Source organism: Giraffa tippelskirchi, chromosome 1 (genome assembly GCF_054371585.1).
Source record: "Giraffa tippelskirchi isolate mGirTip1 chromosome 1, T2T-mGirTip1v1.2.pri, whole genome shotgun sequence".
Lineage (NCBI taxonomy): Eukaryota > Metazoa > Chordata > Mammalia > Artiodactyla > Giraffidae > Giraffa > Giraffa tippelskirchi.
This window is the reverse complement of record NC_137275.1, coordinates 177,957,661-177,973,985: the sequence shown is the minus strand read 5'-3', so window position 1 is coordinate 177,973,985 and position 16,325 is coordinate 177,957,661. Positions and strand designations below refer to the sequence as shown.

General features: G+C 45.7%; 2 protein-coding genes across 2 annotated transcripts; one reads left to right on the top strand and one right to left on the bottom strand.

The window, feature by feature from the left end:
* Positions 1 to 1,897: 1,897 nt before the first annotated feature.
* Positions 1,898 to 2,857, bottom strand: LOC145513026 (olfactory receptor 13C7-like). The gene has a single exon (XM_081508508.1). It carries the CDS (start codon positions 2,855 to 2,857, stop codon positions 1,898 to 1,900), a length of 960 nt encoding a protein of 319 aa, XP_081364634.1.
* An 11,839-nt stretch (positions 2,858 to 14,696) lies between these two features.
* On the top strand, positions 14,697 to 15,653 carry LOC145512634 (olfactory receptor 13C7-like). Its single transcript, XM_081507196.1, has one exon. It carries the CDS (start codon positions 14,697 to 14,699, stop codon positions 15,651 to 15,653), a length of 957 nt encoding a protein of 318 aa, XP_081363322.1.
* The last annotated feature ends 672 nt before the right edge of the window (positions 15,654 to 16,325 follow it).

Sequence of the window (16,325 nt, the reverse complement as noted above, 5' to 3'; positions counted from 1 at the left end):
TCCAGGGGATCTTCCTAACCCAGGAATCAAACTCACTTCTGTTATGTCTCCTGCATTGGCAGGCATGTTCTTTACCACCAGCACCACCTGGGAAGCCCTCAGTCGGATATATTACCCTCAAATCTATAGATTACCTCATCTGGGGTCACAGTTGCTCCAGTTCAGTGAACTATGGCTACAGGACAGCTGCAAGTGTCACTGGGCTGAAGCCGGAATAGATCCCTTTGGAAGCAATATGGATAGAGGAAGCTCTATGGCATCTTTATGATGTGACATGAGCTCGACTCTATCGATCTATCCATAATTAGCAAACGCTACAGTACCTCACTTACCAATCTTTCAGTCCCACTATGATTTCAGCCACAGCTGTGTGGACAGTTTGTGCAAGTTAGACTCACCTTGAGCTAACAGTATCCCACTTCAAACACCATCCATCTTTCTGTTTCTCTGCCCCAGACCTTCTCCAATGCTATGGAAGTCCACTGTGCATAGCCCAGAAGAACAGGGGTTACAACTGTGGGAGGCAGGATTCTAAGATGTTCCCAAGATTTTTTTCCCCCTGGTGTACACACTCTGCATAATCCCCAGGACTGTAAAAATGATGGCATAATTGGTCTTAACATAGAGATTATCCAGGTGGGCCTGACCTAACCATGAATCCTGTAAAGGCAGAGAGTTCTTCTCTGGCTAGTAGCAGAAGGGGAAGCAAAAGATTCAAAGCACTAAAAGAATTTGATGCACCATTACTGACATGAAGATGGAGGGGCCATGCAAAAAGGAAATGGGGAATTCAATTCTATGGCCACACAAAATTGAATTCTGAAACATAAATAAGCTTGAAAGTGGATTTTTCCGCAGAGCCTCCAGATGAAAAACTGCAGCTGACACTTTGATTTTAGCCATTTGATACCCTGAGAAAAGAACCAAGTCATGTCAGGCTGGATTTTTGAACTGTGAACTAATAAAAGAGCATTGATTTAAGCTGCTATATTGTGGTGATTTGCTACACAGCAAGAGAAAACTGATACAAGGAAAACAAACAGGACAAAAAAATGATAGTTTCATCATTAAAAAAAGGTCAAGGGCCTTTAGTTACTCCTCAAGGGCTATAGATAATATTCTGAGCCGTATCCTTTGAGCTGTCTTGTAGACACTAAAACTCCTACCAGGTAGAAGAAGTTAACTTGATGACCAGACTGTAGCCATGACATAAGCTGCCATAACTCCAAGAACTGGCCTTAAAGAAATAAGAACAAATGGACCCTGGAGCTGAAGACTAACTGTACTTAAAACAATCAAGGTGATGCTGATCAGACCACCCCATTATCAATTTCAAGACAATTGTCAAAAGTTGACAGTGCTGTTTTTGCATGTAGTTCCTTTCCCCGCCTGTAGAAGTTCTTGCCCACTGATTGTCAGCTGGGGGAGTGGGGTGGAAATTGACCTTTGATAGGAGTGTGCCATCCCCTACCCTAGTTGCTAGACTTCAAAATAAAGCAATCTTTCCTTTCTACCCAACTTGCCTCCTTATTGGCTTTTGAGCAGCAAACAGCCAGACCTCACTTTTGGTTAACAGTTCTACACAGGAAAAAACAAAATACTGGAAAGTCTCAGTACCACTAAAATTTCCATTTGTCTCTTTTGACTATATTTATAACTTTTTAATGGATATTTACCAAATTCTTGTATCAGAGGATTTCAGACCTAGGGAGCAAAATACAGCTATGATATGATACAGTATGGTTCTGGATGAAGCCAAGAAGCTAACCAGCAGCACAAGAAATGAAAAAGCTCTTTCCACTGACAACCTAAGTACATCCCTGGGTTACCATTTCCCCATGAAGACAATGAGGAATTTGGGGGTCTTGCACTCTGGCAGCCTGGGAATCTGTGATGGTCACTCAGTTAGGTGTTTCTGACTCACCAGGTTCCTCACAGCAGCCTTCACATCCTTGTTCCTCAGGCTGTAGATGATGGGGTTGAGCATGGGGGTCACCACACCATAGAAGAGGGAGGTGAGCTTGTCTGCAAGGTCCTGTTTGTCTGCCCCCAGGGGGTCCTTGGATTTGGGCTTCCCATACATGAAGAGGATGGTCCCGTAGAAGATGACCACAACTGTGAGGTGGGCAGAGCAGGTGGAGAAGGCCTTTTTCCTCCCCTCAGCTGAAGGGATCCTCAGGATGGTAGCAATGATGAACACATAGGAGACAAAAATGAACAAAACTGGGATTCCCAGGAAAATCACATTGGCCACGACCATACTGATCACATTGATGGAGATGTCAGCACAGGCCAACTTCAGGACAGCCAGGATCTCACAGGTGAAGTGGTTGATGACATTGTCCCCACAGAATGGCAGTCTCGCAGCCTGGGATGTCTGAACTACAGAGTTGGTGATACCAGCTGCCCAGGAGCCAACAGCCATAGGCCCATAAGCAACCTTGTCCATGACTACAGGGTACCTCAGGGGGTTGCAGATGGCTACATAGCGATCAAACGCCATCATGCCCAGAAGCACACACTCCGTGGCTCCCATGGCAAAGGAGAGGAACATCTGCCCAAAACAGGCTGAGAAAGAGATGGTTTTCCTGGGGGTCAGGAAGCTGTCAAGGATGAGGGGGACTGAGGAGGTTGTGTAGCAGATGTCCAGGAAGGAGAGGTTCCCCAGGAAGAAGTACATGGGCGTGTGCAGGCGGGAGTCAAGGATGGTCACCAGGATGAGGACCCCATTGCCCAGCAGGATCACCAGGTACATGAGCAGGATGAGCACAAAGAACGTTTTCTCCAGCTTTGGGTGGGCTGAGAGGCCCAGGAGAATGAACTCCACCAGGGGGGAGGTCTGATTGGACCTGTCCATAGTGCCTCTGCTCTTTCACCTGCAGGAACTCTCTGCAGTCAACCTCAGCACTCTCTGACTCCAAAAGTGCCTAGGCATAAGGGCAAAAATCTCTGCCCTGTTGAGCAACTGGAGAAGAGCTCTGACAATCTGGTTATATCTAAGGGGCTCTAGAAAAATTATGATAGAGATCGGTATTTTCTGTTTTCAGTAAAAATGAAGAGTTAATTTGGGCTAACTCTTCTGCAGATGAAAATTTTTTAAATTGGGCAAATGATTTAAAACTTTCGTGTAAAGCACTTGGCAAGACAGATAAGACGACAAGGAATCACATGGTCAGGATTCATGGGGAAGAAAGGAATTCAGAGAAGTAAATCCGGCTTTTGAGGCTATGTGTCAGCTGGGGCATCTGCACCTTCTGGACGTGGCCTCTGAGAGACCAAGAAGAGTTACTCACAGCCTCCTGGAGGTAGAAACAGATCTGAAGTGCAAGGCCCACTGTGGAGGGCCCCTAACTAAGCCTCCTTCCTTTGGAAAGAAGCCAAAGGGCAACACCATAGGAATAAGAGTTAATCAGAAAGAAACATGTGTCTACAGGTGCTGCAGCTCAGCTTCACATCTTCTTGAACTCTGAAATTGAACTGAGGTGGTCCCCAATTTTTGATGCTCCCAAATACCTAACAGAAGCAAACACAAATCTACCCTGAAGGAAGGCAACATCATCACTGCCTCTAAATCAGGTCCACAAATAATTCTGCAAATACAATGCCTGGCACACATTGAAAAAGAGTAAGTCACACAGGAGACAAGACAACATAAATGAAAACTGACAGGAAAAGACAGAAAACCAAGCCTCCTTTCTTAGGGGAAGGTGAGAGAGTACAGCTGCTCTGCCCTGGTGTCACCTATTGAGAGAATTAACCAGTGCCAAGGCCTTCACCTCTTGTCGATCCTTTGGTACGCCTGGGGCACGAGTAACCCTTTCGTGCACTGTGGCCAAGCTGAAGCAGAGTCTGATGGACTGTCCCTTCTTTTCTTTATTCTCCATCTGCCTCATCAGAGGCACTGGCTTCTCCCTGAGACTGTTTGCACAGTTTTGAGTCTTGCTCTGTCAGCCCTTCTTTCTGGGAAGCTTGAATCTCCCCTCGACTTCTAAGAGCTCCCCAAACTAGGATTTATTCTGGACCAGTAAAAAAATGGTAGGTAACACTGAGGATGTTGGGCATTTGCCTTTATTTGCTCTGTATCTAAAATATTCATGAATTCCCAGATCTCCACCTCTTCAAGTGTTCTGTCATCCAGCCCCTGCCTCGACTATACGGGGGGCCCTCCTGCCTGGGGAGCTCTGAGACACTTCTCTGGTGGTGCTGAGCACTGTAGCTGTGACCAAGCCAACATCACAGTAATTCAATTCAGGCTGACATATTTATTGAGCATCCGTGCTGAGGCAGGCACTATTTTAGGTGCTAGGATCACAGCAAAGAAGGGCACAGCCTACAACCTCAAGGGGCTCAAAACCTAACAGAGGAAACAGTCACGCAAATAGTCACACACACAAGTAATTATGTCATCCTCGACCAGAACAATGCCTTGAACACTATTGACACCAGGCCTTGGGTGTGCCCTTTCCAATGTGGAAAGCCCCTTGCTGTGTACCTCGTGGCCCTCTGGCCTGCTTTTGGCTCCCTGAATGATGTGGGGCGCTGTGCTTTCTGGCGAGGCTCATTTCACTTTGAAGTAGTTCCCCTTTGATATTGAGCCGAAATCTGCTTCTTTGCAACATTAAGCCCTCTTCCACAGACAGCCCTCCAAATGTCCAGAAATAGCTTGGCTTCAGCATGAAGATAAACAAGAGTCCATCTCCCTTTTTCTCCCAGGGCTTAAAACAGACATATTTCTCACGAGCAAATGTACCATCCAGAAACTGACTACACAGACTGGTCAGTACTGAGAATGGCCCCCAACCCTGCCCAGAACACAGTGCCACCTGGATATCTGTGCTGAGACAGTAAATCAGTACCAGGCTAGGTTTTCATTCTATGTCAGCCAGCCCTCCAGACTTTTCCCCAAACCTGGATTCTGTGAAGAACATATTCCCTCCACGTCATCATCACTAGATCCAGATTCGGGGCTCATTATTATTGCTGGATGTTGGATTCTTAACTATGAAAGAAGAAAAACCTCCCAGTTTTAATCAAGAAGGGACAACTGTGCGCGAAAAAGATTATGAGCTGTGGGGTCCCAGGCAACCCTTTCCTCTCTGCACAAAGTGGGGTGAGGCCAGATGACCTTAGAGACTCTTGCAGTTTGATGGGTCTATTTGCCTCTGTGAGAATAACACCTTATCCATGAAGGGCTTCCTACCTTGCCTCTCAACCCTATTCCATTACAGTCAAGTCTGATAGCAGAAATGCTGCTGCACTAATGAAACTTTTGGTGTCATCAAATCCTGTGCTTACCTTTACCAGAGACATGGTGAGCAAGAAGGATCTGCTTCCTAAGGGTTGGGAAGAGGCCACATATCAGAAAGAGCAATACCAGGTAGGAAGTATCAGGGTGAGGGTTCAGAATGTGTGACAGGTGAAGGGTCCAGCCAGTCGTCTGCCCTGTGTCTCCAGTGCTCAGGGTACAATTTCCAAAGGACTGGCCATCACCCTTAGAAGATAATTTAAATTCCAGTCTGTTCCTTGGGACCATTTTGTCCCTGAAGTCATTTAAAGTTTGAAAAGTGAGTTGACACATTTAGAAACTTTGTATCCTTCTGGGATAACATCCCCAAGATCCAATTATGTCGAAGACATCAGAGGAAGTTTACTGCCTGCTTCCTTTCTCCCTCCCTCCCTTCCTTCTCTCTTAATATCATAATCCCATTAACAGAGTCCAACAGCCTGCTGGTCAATGATTACTTGACTCATTCAGATGCCAAGTCTTTTCTGCTGCGCTGTAGTCAAGCCTCATCACCCCAAGTCTGTGCTTGTATGTTGTTGTGTTAGTCACTCAGTCATGTCTGACCCTTTGCAACCCCATGGATTGTAGCCCACCAGGCTCTCGTCCATGGGATTCTCCAGGCAAGAATACTGGAGTGGGTTGCCATGCCCTTCTCCACAAGTCTGTGCTTGTGCAATGGTTTATAGGGGTCTGAGTGGAAAGACATTTTCTCTTCTGAATTTTCAACTTGTGGCACTAGGGCCCTTGAAGTATCCCACCGTGTTCTTCCTGAATCCTCCCCTGGCATCCATCTCAGTCATTGTCCTTTCAGCATCCTATCATCTACTCATGTGCTCCCAGACCTTATGGGAATCCCAGATAGGATGTGACCCAGAATAGGGATGGATCCAGAAAATGAGTATCTTCCTTTACCCAGCAAATGATTATTGAGTGTGTACTGTTACACAGAAGGCAGAAATGTGCCAAGAACCAGAGTCTAGAGACAGGAAAGTGAAAAGAAGGCTACGACACAAGGAAGGAAGCACAGGCCAGGGAGAATGCCCACGCTTATGTGATAGCCCAGAGGGAGGCGAGGGCCAGACCTCCTGGAGGAGGTAACCCAAGGTCTGTGGTGTGCTGGCGCTGGCTCACAATTATGTACATCTCCTCCCAACTCCCATTCAGTGACTGTTGGTAGCTTGAAATGGGCCATCCTAGGAGTGTTTATACCACAGAAGTTAGCAAATGTTCCAGATCAGGGCTTTTTCTGACTTGGGGATGTGGTTGTTAAACATTCATCAGCACACCACTGGAGTGGAGGAATGTCTGTCTGCCAGATGAAGGGGAGTGGGGAATCATTCCAGCCAGAAAGGGCTGCATAAATCAAGGCACAGAAACAAGAAGGAACCCCTGGAGTAAGGAGTGACCAGCAGGGCAGTGTTGCTAGAGCACAAACGGGCTGGATGGGGAGGAAGGCAGGGCTGGACCCAGGCTGATCTTTTGGGACATCCTGAGGAGCTAGGATCTCCTCCTGTAGCAGATGAGGAGGCAGTTAGGGATTTTAAGTAAGGGTCTGACACGATGAAATCTGCATCTTAGGTTGGTCCTTCCAGTCACAAAGTGGAGGGAACCCTGTGGGCAGGCGGGAGGACAAGGTCTAAAGAGACAGAGAAACACTTCAGGCAAACAAAGATAAGAATACTGACTGGGGAGTGATTAAGGGGTGAAGATGAGGAGATTCAAGAAATGTTTGGTAGGTACAAAATACACTATTAGATTTTGGTTGGATGTAACAGACAGGAAAGAGGATAGAATCGATGTTTCTAGCTCAGATAATGGGTGGATGATGGTGACATCACCAAGGTAGAGAATATTGATCAAGCTGATGGTTTGTGGGGAGAAGATGAATTCATTTTGGAGTATAGAATGTTTGAGGAACTTCCAGAAAGATATGGGGGAAACTTCTGAGCTCGAGACTCATCAGCTTGTCCGTCACTTAGGGAGAGTGGCTGGAACCCTGGAGTTGCTGGCACTGCTGTGCTGTCTGTAGGTACAAGGCTAACTGTACTGCCATGGGAGATTGTTGGCAGACCCCTGAAGTGCCAGTCACACTAACTACAGTTTCCTTGACCCCTGGGGCACTAGGGACCCATCTGCTCTGTTATGAGAACTTTCTGAGGAAGTGGATTTCTGAGGACAGAAAAGCGACTCCCTGTTGGCAGGGGAGAGAGTAAGGCCATGGAGACCAGTGACCCAGAGGAGGTTAGCAGGGGTGTGGACAGTCAAGGGTCAGGATTCAGGAGTGAGGGGCAAGCAAGGACTGGAAGAGCAGTTGACTCCAGAGCAAAGGAACTACAGCCAGCTGCTCTGACCATGCCTAAAAACACCCTCCTTCCTCTGGGAGGCCTTAAAGGGATAACTGGGACCCCAATCCTAGAAGTTTAGATAGATCAGTGCTCTCAGGCAGTAGCATGCATCAGAATCACCTAGGGGACGTGTTAAAACACAGATTGGAAACACACAGGTACACACACATACTTGTGGGTGCACAAGCAGGTTGCTGGGACCCCCACCCCCAGAGACTGATTAAGTAGGCCCAGGGAAAAGCCCAGGAATCTGCATTATCAACAAGTTTCCCAAGTGATGCTGATGCTGCCCTCTGCCATCACATTGAGTAGTCTGGAGCTAAACTTCTTACTAACTCAGCGTGTGGGGTCTCGGGGCGTTGAGACTTGAGGTATTGCTGAAAATGCTTCTCCTCATTACTCCTCATTGTCTAGGGAAGCTTTGGACAGACCGGCCAAGGGGATGTTGGGTTTTAATTGGACAAGAGGGAGCGCTGTGTGTCAGAAATCTCCTTTCTGCAAGTGTGTTTCTGTGTATGTGTGTAAATGAGTTTGCCAAAGAGAAGTGGACTGAAGGAGTAGTCTGAATTCCAGCAAGCCCAGCATCCCCTGGGGAGACATCTCTGTTTATTGTGGCATCCTGAGGACAAATGTGGGCATGAGACCCCCATGAAATTCACACGGCCTGTAACCAGATCCCTACTCAAGATATCTGGAGATTCTGTCAGGAGTCAGGAGTAACAGCATGTTCTCTATGAAGGCGGAAAAGCAGCACTACCATTTTGAGATGATACCAGGGCTGGAATCAGGTGCTCTAAAGGTCAGAGAGACAGAAATTTCCTGAAGAGAAGGGAAGGGGTGGTAGAGGGAGGGGCCAAAGCGCTGCCCCTTCATGGAGGGAGCCCACTTGTGTGGCAAGAACTCAGTGGAGAAGCGAGTGTGTAATCTCTCGTGTCTGAACACTGCATCATCTGAACAGTACTTGTCTGATTCACTGCTTTGTCCCAGGAAGCCTCATGTTCTCCTTTTGAGGGGGTTCCTTATATTGTTTCCAGGCTCTGCACCAGAATGGCCGAGTCCCTACCACAGCAGACTCTAGGCAGTGACCCCCGGGAGTAGGGGGACAGAGAACTCTGCCATGCAGGGATGAGCAGGAGCCATTCAGACCCTGACTGACAGGCCAGTGCCTGTTTAACCATGAGGCCCAGTGGTGCCACCGCCCCCTGTCCCCGTGAATCCCACAACATCCCCTAACCCTTGGGGAAATCCAAGTGTGAAGGAGGGGGAGGCTCCTGGCACTTAGAAGGCAGAGGTCAAAGATGCTAGACATTCTGAATACAAGTTACTACAGCCCAGGAAAGGAGGGTCCTCCCAGCTGTTCACATCCAATTATCCCTCATACCTGCCTCATGGGGTTTGGGGAGCACTAGATAAGATTTAGAAGACATCTGTAAGTTAATGGCAACCCTTACTAATAGTAATATCTCACCATTATCTCAAATACAACAAATCAACAGGCAGTAAACTGTCTCAATCACGGAAACTACCTCTTAGTCATATCTCTATTTCTAGTAACTAGCCTGGAGCTGGACACAAAGGAGTAGAGAAACTGTACACGGAAATGTCAGAGACAACCGTGTAGCCACCCTACCCCCACCAGCCCAGACAGCCTCTCCTTCTAACTTCCTCCAGGTCTCAAGATCTGGGATTTTAACCATTGTTCATTTTTCTCTCTCCTGCATGTCCCACCCCGATCTACCTCTAAATTCTATAATTTCTTCCTTCTAAATATCTCCCAGGGCCACTGTCTCCTCCATCCCTGTTACTGTCATCCTGGGCTGATTCTGCCTGCCCCTCCCGGGCCCAGCCCCCTGGACAGCTTTGTGACAGTCTCAGACATGTCTCAGTCTCTGGCTAGTCCCACTCTGCTGGACATTCTCTGAAGGCAAAGACCCACTTTTGGCCATCATGTCCCCCACCCACCCCTACCCTCTGGTACCTGGCACAAGGCCTGACACACATGACATGTTTGTAGTGTAGAGATTGTTCAGAGTGGAGTGCAGGCTGGTAGGGGAGAGAGAGAGAGAAAGAAAGAGAGCCTGCACGTGTGCACTGTGTCACCCAGTGGAGGGGAGGAGATGCCCAGGTGGCCAGAAATCTGTCCAGAATCCCCAGGAATATTCAAATCACTGAGGCTCTGCTTTTTCCCTTCTAGGCAATGCTGAGGGTCAATGACAGAGCCAACTGTTGGACCAATTGTTGGTCCAATTCTTGAACCAACTGTTGTGATCAAAGCCTGGGAGAACTCTGACTACCTGGCCAGAGAACATTCTAAGCTGAAATTTCCTTGTAGTGAGAGACAAGCTTTGGGTAGACTTCACAACATTGCCTAATTGGGTCTATGAGGTGAAGTCTAAATTCTGAGTCTCTCATCAAACTTTAAATTGCTTCTGGGACAGGGCCTGGCCCCAAAGCAACCCAGCTCTAAACTCCTGAGTCATCGTGGGACCCTCTGGAGAGCAGGGTGGAGCAAAAGAGAAGCAGGTACTGGGCCCGGGGTTGGGCATGGCTTGCCTGCTGGCACTGTGGTGCAGTTTCCTCCAGGCTGGAGGTAACTGAGTGAGCCTCAGCCTTGAGAGTCAGCCCTTGTCTCCTTGTCACATAGAGCCCCAAAGGCAGGCAAGGGCACTGTGAGTAGCTGTGGCTGAACTTTGGAGCCTTCTACACCCAGGAGCACTTGGAGACACCAGGACGTTAGATAGCAGTTAAAGGGTATGTGTCCCTTTTAAGAGCACATACCCAGCTGTTGCCAGAGCAGCTCAGAAGGCTATGGCCTGTATGGCCTCCTTGGTTATGGCTTGGTAGCACCCAGATGGGCAGGTGACACCAGAGACAGTCACTTCTCCTGGCCCCCAGTAAACTAGCAGCCTGCCCACTCCATGGCCTGCCTCCCTGCCAACAACAGACCCAGCCTTCATGGGGTCCCATACTAGGTAAGTGCTGGATGACCTTCAGGGTTAGTTCTTCATCAGCTGGGGCTTCCCTGTATTGGCAGGTAAAGAACCTCACCTGCCAATGCAGGAGTCTCGGGTTCGATCCTGGGTCAGGAAAATCCCCTGAAGAAGAAAATGACACCCTGCTCCAGTATTCTTGCCTAGAAAAATTCCTGGGCAGAGGCAGGCAGTCTATGGGGTCGAAAACAGTCGGACATGACTGAGCATGCACACTTCACCAGCTGGGAGGAAAGAAAAGAGTTTTAGGCAAAGACGGCTGAGTGGAGAGGGGGCAGGGAGAAGGACTGGGCTAGGGGGACAAGACAACTGTTTCCAAAAGCTCTGAGGGCTGTTACTCTGGCAAGGGAGCTCGTCAGCTTTGCATGTACCCAGGAAGCTGGCTTAGGACCAGGGGAGGAAGGGAGAAAAGGGCACATGTCAGGTCCCTGAACAACTAACAGCTCAGGATTCCCGACAACAACACTGTAGGCCATGAGTGCTGCCATCATTATTCAGAATGTTCAAGCAGAGGCCGAGAAATCATCTCCTGAAGACAAGGCCCCTGAAACAGCTGGGTTAGAGGAGGGGACTGGATTGATTTAATATCTGAAGAGTCTCCCAAGCTTCCAATCTGGCACCACCACACCCCCCTCCCCCCCGGCCCTGCCAATAGTAAAGGAGCCTTTCTCTAAAAAGGATTCTGCATCCCTTAATTCCTGGTATCCTGAGATAACCTCTTTGGGACACTGTATCATCACCAAGTAGAAAAAAAGCACCTCTTCTTCATGTCCAAGTACAATCCACAAATCTCTCTCTTGGCCTCAGTTTCTCCACCTTTAAATCAAGAGGTCAGTGATTCCTGAGACTGATGTACATCAGAAGTACATGGGGAGCATTTATTTAAAACAGAAAAACAAACACTGATCTCTAAGTCCATCTGTAAAGGCAGGACCCAGCAATATATCCTTTCTTTTACTGTATTTTCAATTTTTTTGATTTGCAATTTCTCCCTCCATTCTTTTTTCCTTTTTTTCCAACTGAACTATAGTTGATTTACAATATTGTGTTAGTTTTAGGTGTACAGCAAAGTGATTCATATATCCATATGTATATATGGATATGAATATATATGTATATGTATATATTGTTTTTCAGATTCTTTTCCATTACAGGTTATTATGAAATATTGAATATAGTTCCCTGTGCTATACAGTAAATCCTTTTATATATTTTATATATAGTAGTATGTATCTGTTAATGCCATATTCCTAATTTATCCCTCCCCTGCTTTTCCCTTTTGGTAACCATAAGTTTGTTTTCTATGCCTGTGAATCTTTTTCCATTTTGTAAATAAGTTCATTTGTATTATTTGTAGATTTCACATATAAGTGATATCATATAATATTTTTCTTCCTCTAACATACTTCACTTAGCATGATAATTTCTAGGCCCATCCATGTTGCTCTAAATGGCAATACTTCATTCTTTTTAATGGCTAAGTAATATTCCATCGTGTGTGTGTGTGCGTGTATAGGAATTTCACATATATATATATATATATATGTTGCAATTTCAAATATGGATACACACACACACACACCACATCTTCTTTGTCCATTTAACTCTTGAACATTTGGATTGTTTCTATTGTAAACAGTGCTGCTATGAACATTGGGCTGCAAGTATCTTTTTGAATTAGAGTTTTCATCTTTTTCACATTTGTGCCCATGCGTGGGATTGGTGGATCATTTAATAACTCTATTTTTAGTTTTTTAAGGAACCTCCATACTATTCTCCATAGTGGCTGTACCAGTTTGTATTCCCATTAACAGTGTAGGAGGATCCCCTTTTTTCTAAACCCTCTCCAGGATGTATTATTTGTAGACTACTTGATCATGGTCAGTCTGAAAGGTATGAGGAGCTACCCCATTGTAGTTTTGGTCTGCATTTCTCTAATAATCAGTGATGTTGAGCATCTTCATGTGCCTGTTGGCCATCTGTATGTCTTTTTGGGAGAAATGTCTATTTAGGTTCTGTTCATTTTTTTATTGAATTTTTTAAAAATATATTGAGCTGTATGAGCTATTTGTATATTGTGGAAATTAAGCCCTTGTTGGTTGCATTATTTGCAAATATTTTCTTCCAGTTTTTAGGTTGCCTTTTCCTTTTTTTTTCTTTTCATTTTGTTTATGGTTTCCTTTGTGTGCAAAAGGTTATAAATTTGGTTAGGCCCCATTTATTCATTTTTACTTTTGTTTCTTTTCCCTTGGGAGACCGAACTAAGAAAATATTGCAATGATTTACATCAGAGACTGTTTTTCCTATGTTCTAGGAGTTTTATGTCATGTCTTATATTCAAGTCTTTAAGCCATTTTGGAATTTACTATATATATTGTATGAAGGTGTGTTTTAATTTCATTGATTTACATGTGACTGTCCAGCTTTCCCAACACCACCTGCTAAAGTGACTGTCTTTTCTCCATCGTATATTCTTTTCTCCTTTGACAAAGGTTAATTGACTATAGATGTGGGGGTTTATCTCTGAGCTCTCTCTTCTGTTCCATTGGTCCATATGTCTGTTTTTGTGCCAGTAACATGCTGTTTTGATTATTGTACCTGTGCAGTATTGTCTGATGTCTGGGAGGGTTATGCTTCCAGCTTTGTTCTTCTTCCTCATGATTGCTTTAGCAATTCTGGGTCTTTTGTAGTTCTATATAAATTTAAGGGTTATTTATTCTACTTTTGCCATGGGTAATTTGATAGGGATTGTATTAAATCTGTAGAATGCCTTGGTAACACGGCTATTTTAGCAATATTAATTCTTCCAATTCAAGAGCACGGGATACCTTTCCATTTCTTTGAATCATCTTCAATCTCCTTTGTCAATATTTTACAGTTCTTGGCATAGAGGCCTCTCACCTCCTTGGCAAAGTTTATTCCTATATTTCTTTTTTATGTGATTTTAAACAGGATTTTTTAAACTTTCTCTTTCTGATATTTCATTTGTAGTGTAAAGATGTGAAACAGATTTCTGTATATTAATTTTGTATCCCAGCAATCTATATTTGTAACCAGCACTCAGGCAGCTATTAGACAGTCAGTTCCATGTTGTTTTGGGAACCATGAAGCAGGGTGTGGTGATATCTGTGTTCTAATTTCTTTGGCAGTGAAGTTGTGATGATCTACAGTGTGACTGGATATTCTGAGAGGCTGAGTAGAGTTACATGTGATCGTGTCTGCAAAACATCTAAATGGCACTAGACAGCTTGTGACTCAAGGTCCCACTCAATGTCGGCTGGGAATGTGAATTCTGAATGGGCTCTGAATGTCAGGTAAGGTTTTATTCCCTTGGGCCAAGTCCGAGAGCAGCCAAGGTGCAGGCATAGTATGATTTGACCTGCTCTGCAGATCAAATTTCTGGAGACTCTGGTGGACATTCCATGTTACAGGCTCCAAAAATTCAATTTCATCAGATTTTTCAAAGAAGGTTAAGATCAAATGAACTAACTCATACTTGTTAAACTCACAAAACACTGAAGTGTAAAACAGATACTGTATAAGAAATAAAACTGCTCAAGCAATGAGAAACTCCATGTTTTTAAGCCAGCACATCTCTCCCTATAAGACTATCTGGGAAGTCGAATTACAATAGAAACTTGGTACGTAAAGAGGAACTAGATCTGGAGGAATGGGCCATGTGACCTTAATGGCCAGAATCACTGAGCTGTGACAGCCTAAGGACCCCAACTACATGGCAAAGACAGAGTTATTCAGAAGCCTCTGATTTGCGGGTAAGTTCTGGATATATACAACATATATAGACATAGGACATTGCTTTAGGAATCATTGACTACACTAAAATGTCCTTCATTTTATTAAGTTTCATGAGATTTTTAGTCTGTTCTTCATGCTTTTGACTGATACACAACCTGGCTTTTAGATAAGTGGCTTTTTAGTTGAATCCCACAGTGTAGGCTTAAAATTAGAGACATGATACATATTATGATCCCTCTGTATTGACCTAAGCAAGCCATCAGAAATCAAACATGTATTTTCTGCCTTCAGTATTCTTAGAGATAAAAAAGAGAGATTGAAATGGAAGCATCCAACCAATCCAGTGTGACAGAGTTTGTCTTGCTGGGCCTCTCTACCCACCCCAAACTAGAAAAAACGTTCTTTGTGCTCATCCTGTCCATGTACCTGGTGATCCTGCTGGGCAATGGGGTCCTCATCCTGGTGACGGTGTCTGACTCTCACCTGCACACGCCCATGTACTTCTTCCTGGGGAACCTCTCCTTCCTGGACATCTGTTACACAACCTCCTCAGTCCCCCTGGTCCTGGATGGCTTCCTGACCCCCAGGGAAACTATCCCCTTCTCAGCCTGTGCCATACAGATGTTCCTCTCCTTTGCCATGGGAGCCACAGAGTGTGTGCTTCTGGGCATGATGGCATTTGATCGTTACATGGCCATCTGCAACCCCCTGAGATACCCTGTGGCCATGAGAAAAGCTGTCTATGTGCCCATGGCTGCCAGCTCCTGGCTGGCTGGTGGAGCTAACTCCTTGGTACAGATCTCTCTTGCAGTACAGTTACCCTTCTGTGAGGACAACGTCATCAACCACTTCATCTGTGAGATCCTGGCTGTCCTGAAGTTGGCCTGTGCTGACATCTCCATCAATGTGATCAGTATGGGGGTGGCCAATGTCATCTTCCTGGGGGTCCCAGTTCTGTTCATCTTTGTCTCCTACATCTTCATCCTCACCACCATCCTGAGGATCCCCTCAGCTGAGGGGAGGAAAAAGGCCTTCTCTACCTGCTCTGCCCACCTCACTGTGGTGGTCATCTTCTATGGGACTATTCTTTTCATGTATGGGAAGCCCAAATCCAAGGACCCCCTGGGGGCAGACAAACAGGAACTTGCAGACAAACTCATCTCTCTCTTCTATGGACTTCTGACCCCCATGCTCAACCCCATCATCTACAGCCTCAGGAACAAGGATGTTAAGGCTGCTGTGAAGAACCTTGTGGTTCAGAAACACTCCACCCAGTGATCGTGGGATGAATCCCATGATATGATCTGCACACTCTGATGACTGTCACTTGAAAATCTCAATGCGAAGTAATGCCAGGTGAGGGGCAAACTCAGTTTAGAGCCATGCTACCCATCGTGTGGTCCATGGAGCAGCAGTATCAGCAACAGCTGGGAGCTTATTGGGCATGTAGAACCTTGGGGCCCATTCCAGACCTACTGAGTTAGAATCTACATTTTAACAAGATTCCCCAGGTAATTCATATGCATAGTACACATTGGGAATATTAGTTAAGAGTATACAGTGGGGGACTACCCTAGTGGTCTAGTGGTTAAGACTCCACCTGTCAGTGCAGGGGACATTAATTCAATCCCTGATCTAGGAACTAGAATCCCACATGTGGCAGAGCAACTAAGCCCACTCACCGCAACTAGACAGCTCTCACACCACACTGAAAGATCCCACATGACACAACAAAGATATCACATGCTGCAACTAAGGCCTGACATGGCCAAATAAACAAATAAATATATATATCTATACATATAAAGAGTATATACTGGATGTGCGGTGTTCCTTCAGAGCTGACTCTCACCTACCTCGGGCTGAAGCTCTCATAGCCTCAGCTGCTCAGAGGGTTGACAGTGAGCAGTCTGCTGCTCAGTCTGCTGGCCTGCCCTTGGTCCAAGAGAG

Coding starts and splice junctions, on each gene's coding strand:
- LOC145513026 (XM_081508508.1), bottom strand. CDS start 2,857: ATGGACAGGTCCAATCAGACCTCCCCCCTGGTGGAGTTCATTCTCCTG.
- LOC145512634 (XM_081507196.1), top strand. CDS start 14,697: ATGGAAGCATCCAACCAATCCAGTGTGACAGAGTTTGTCTTGCTGGGC.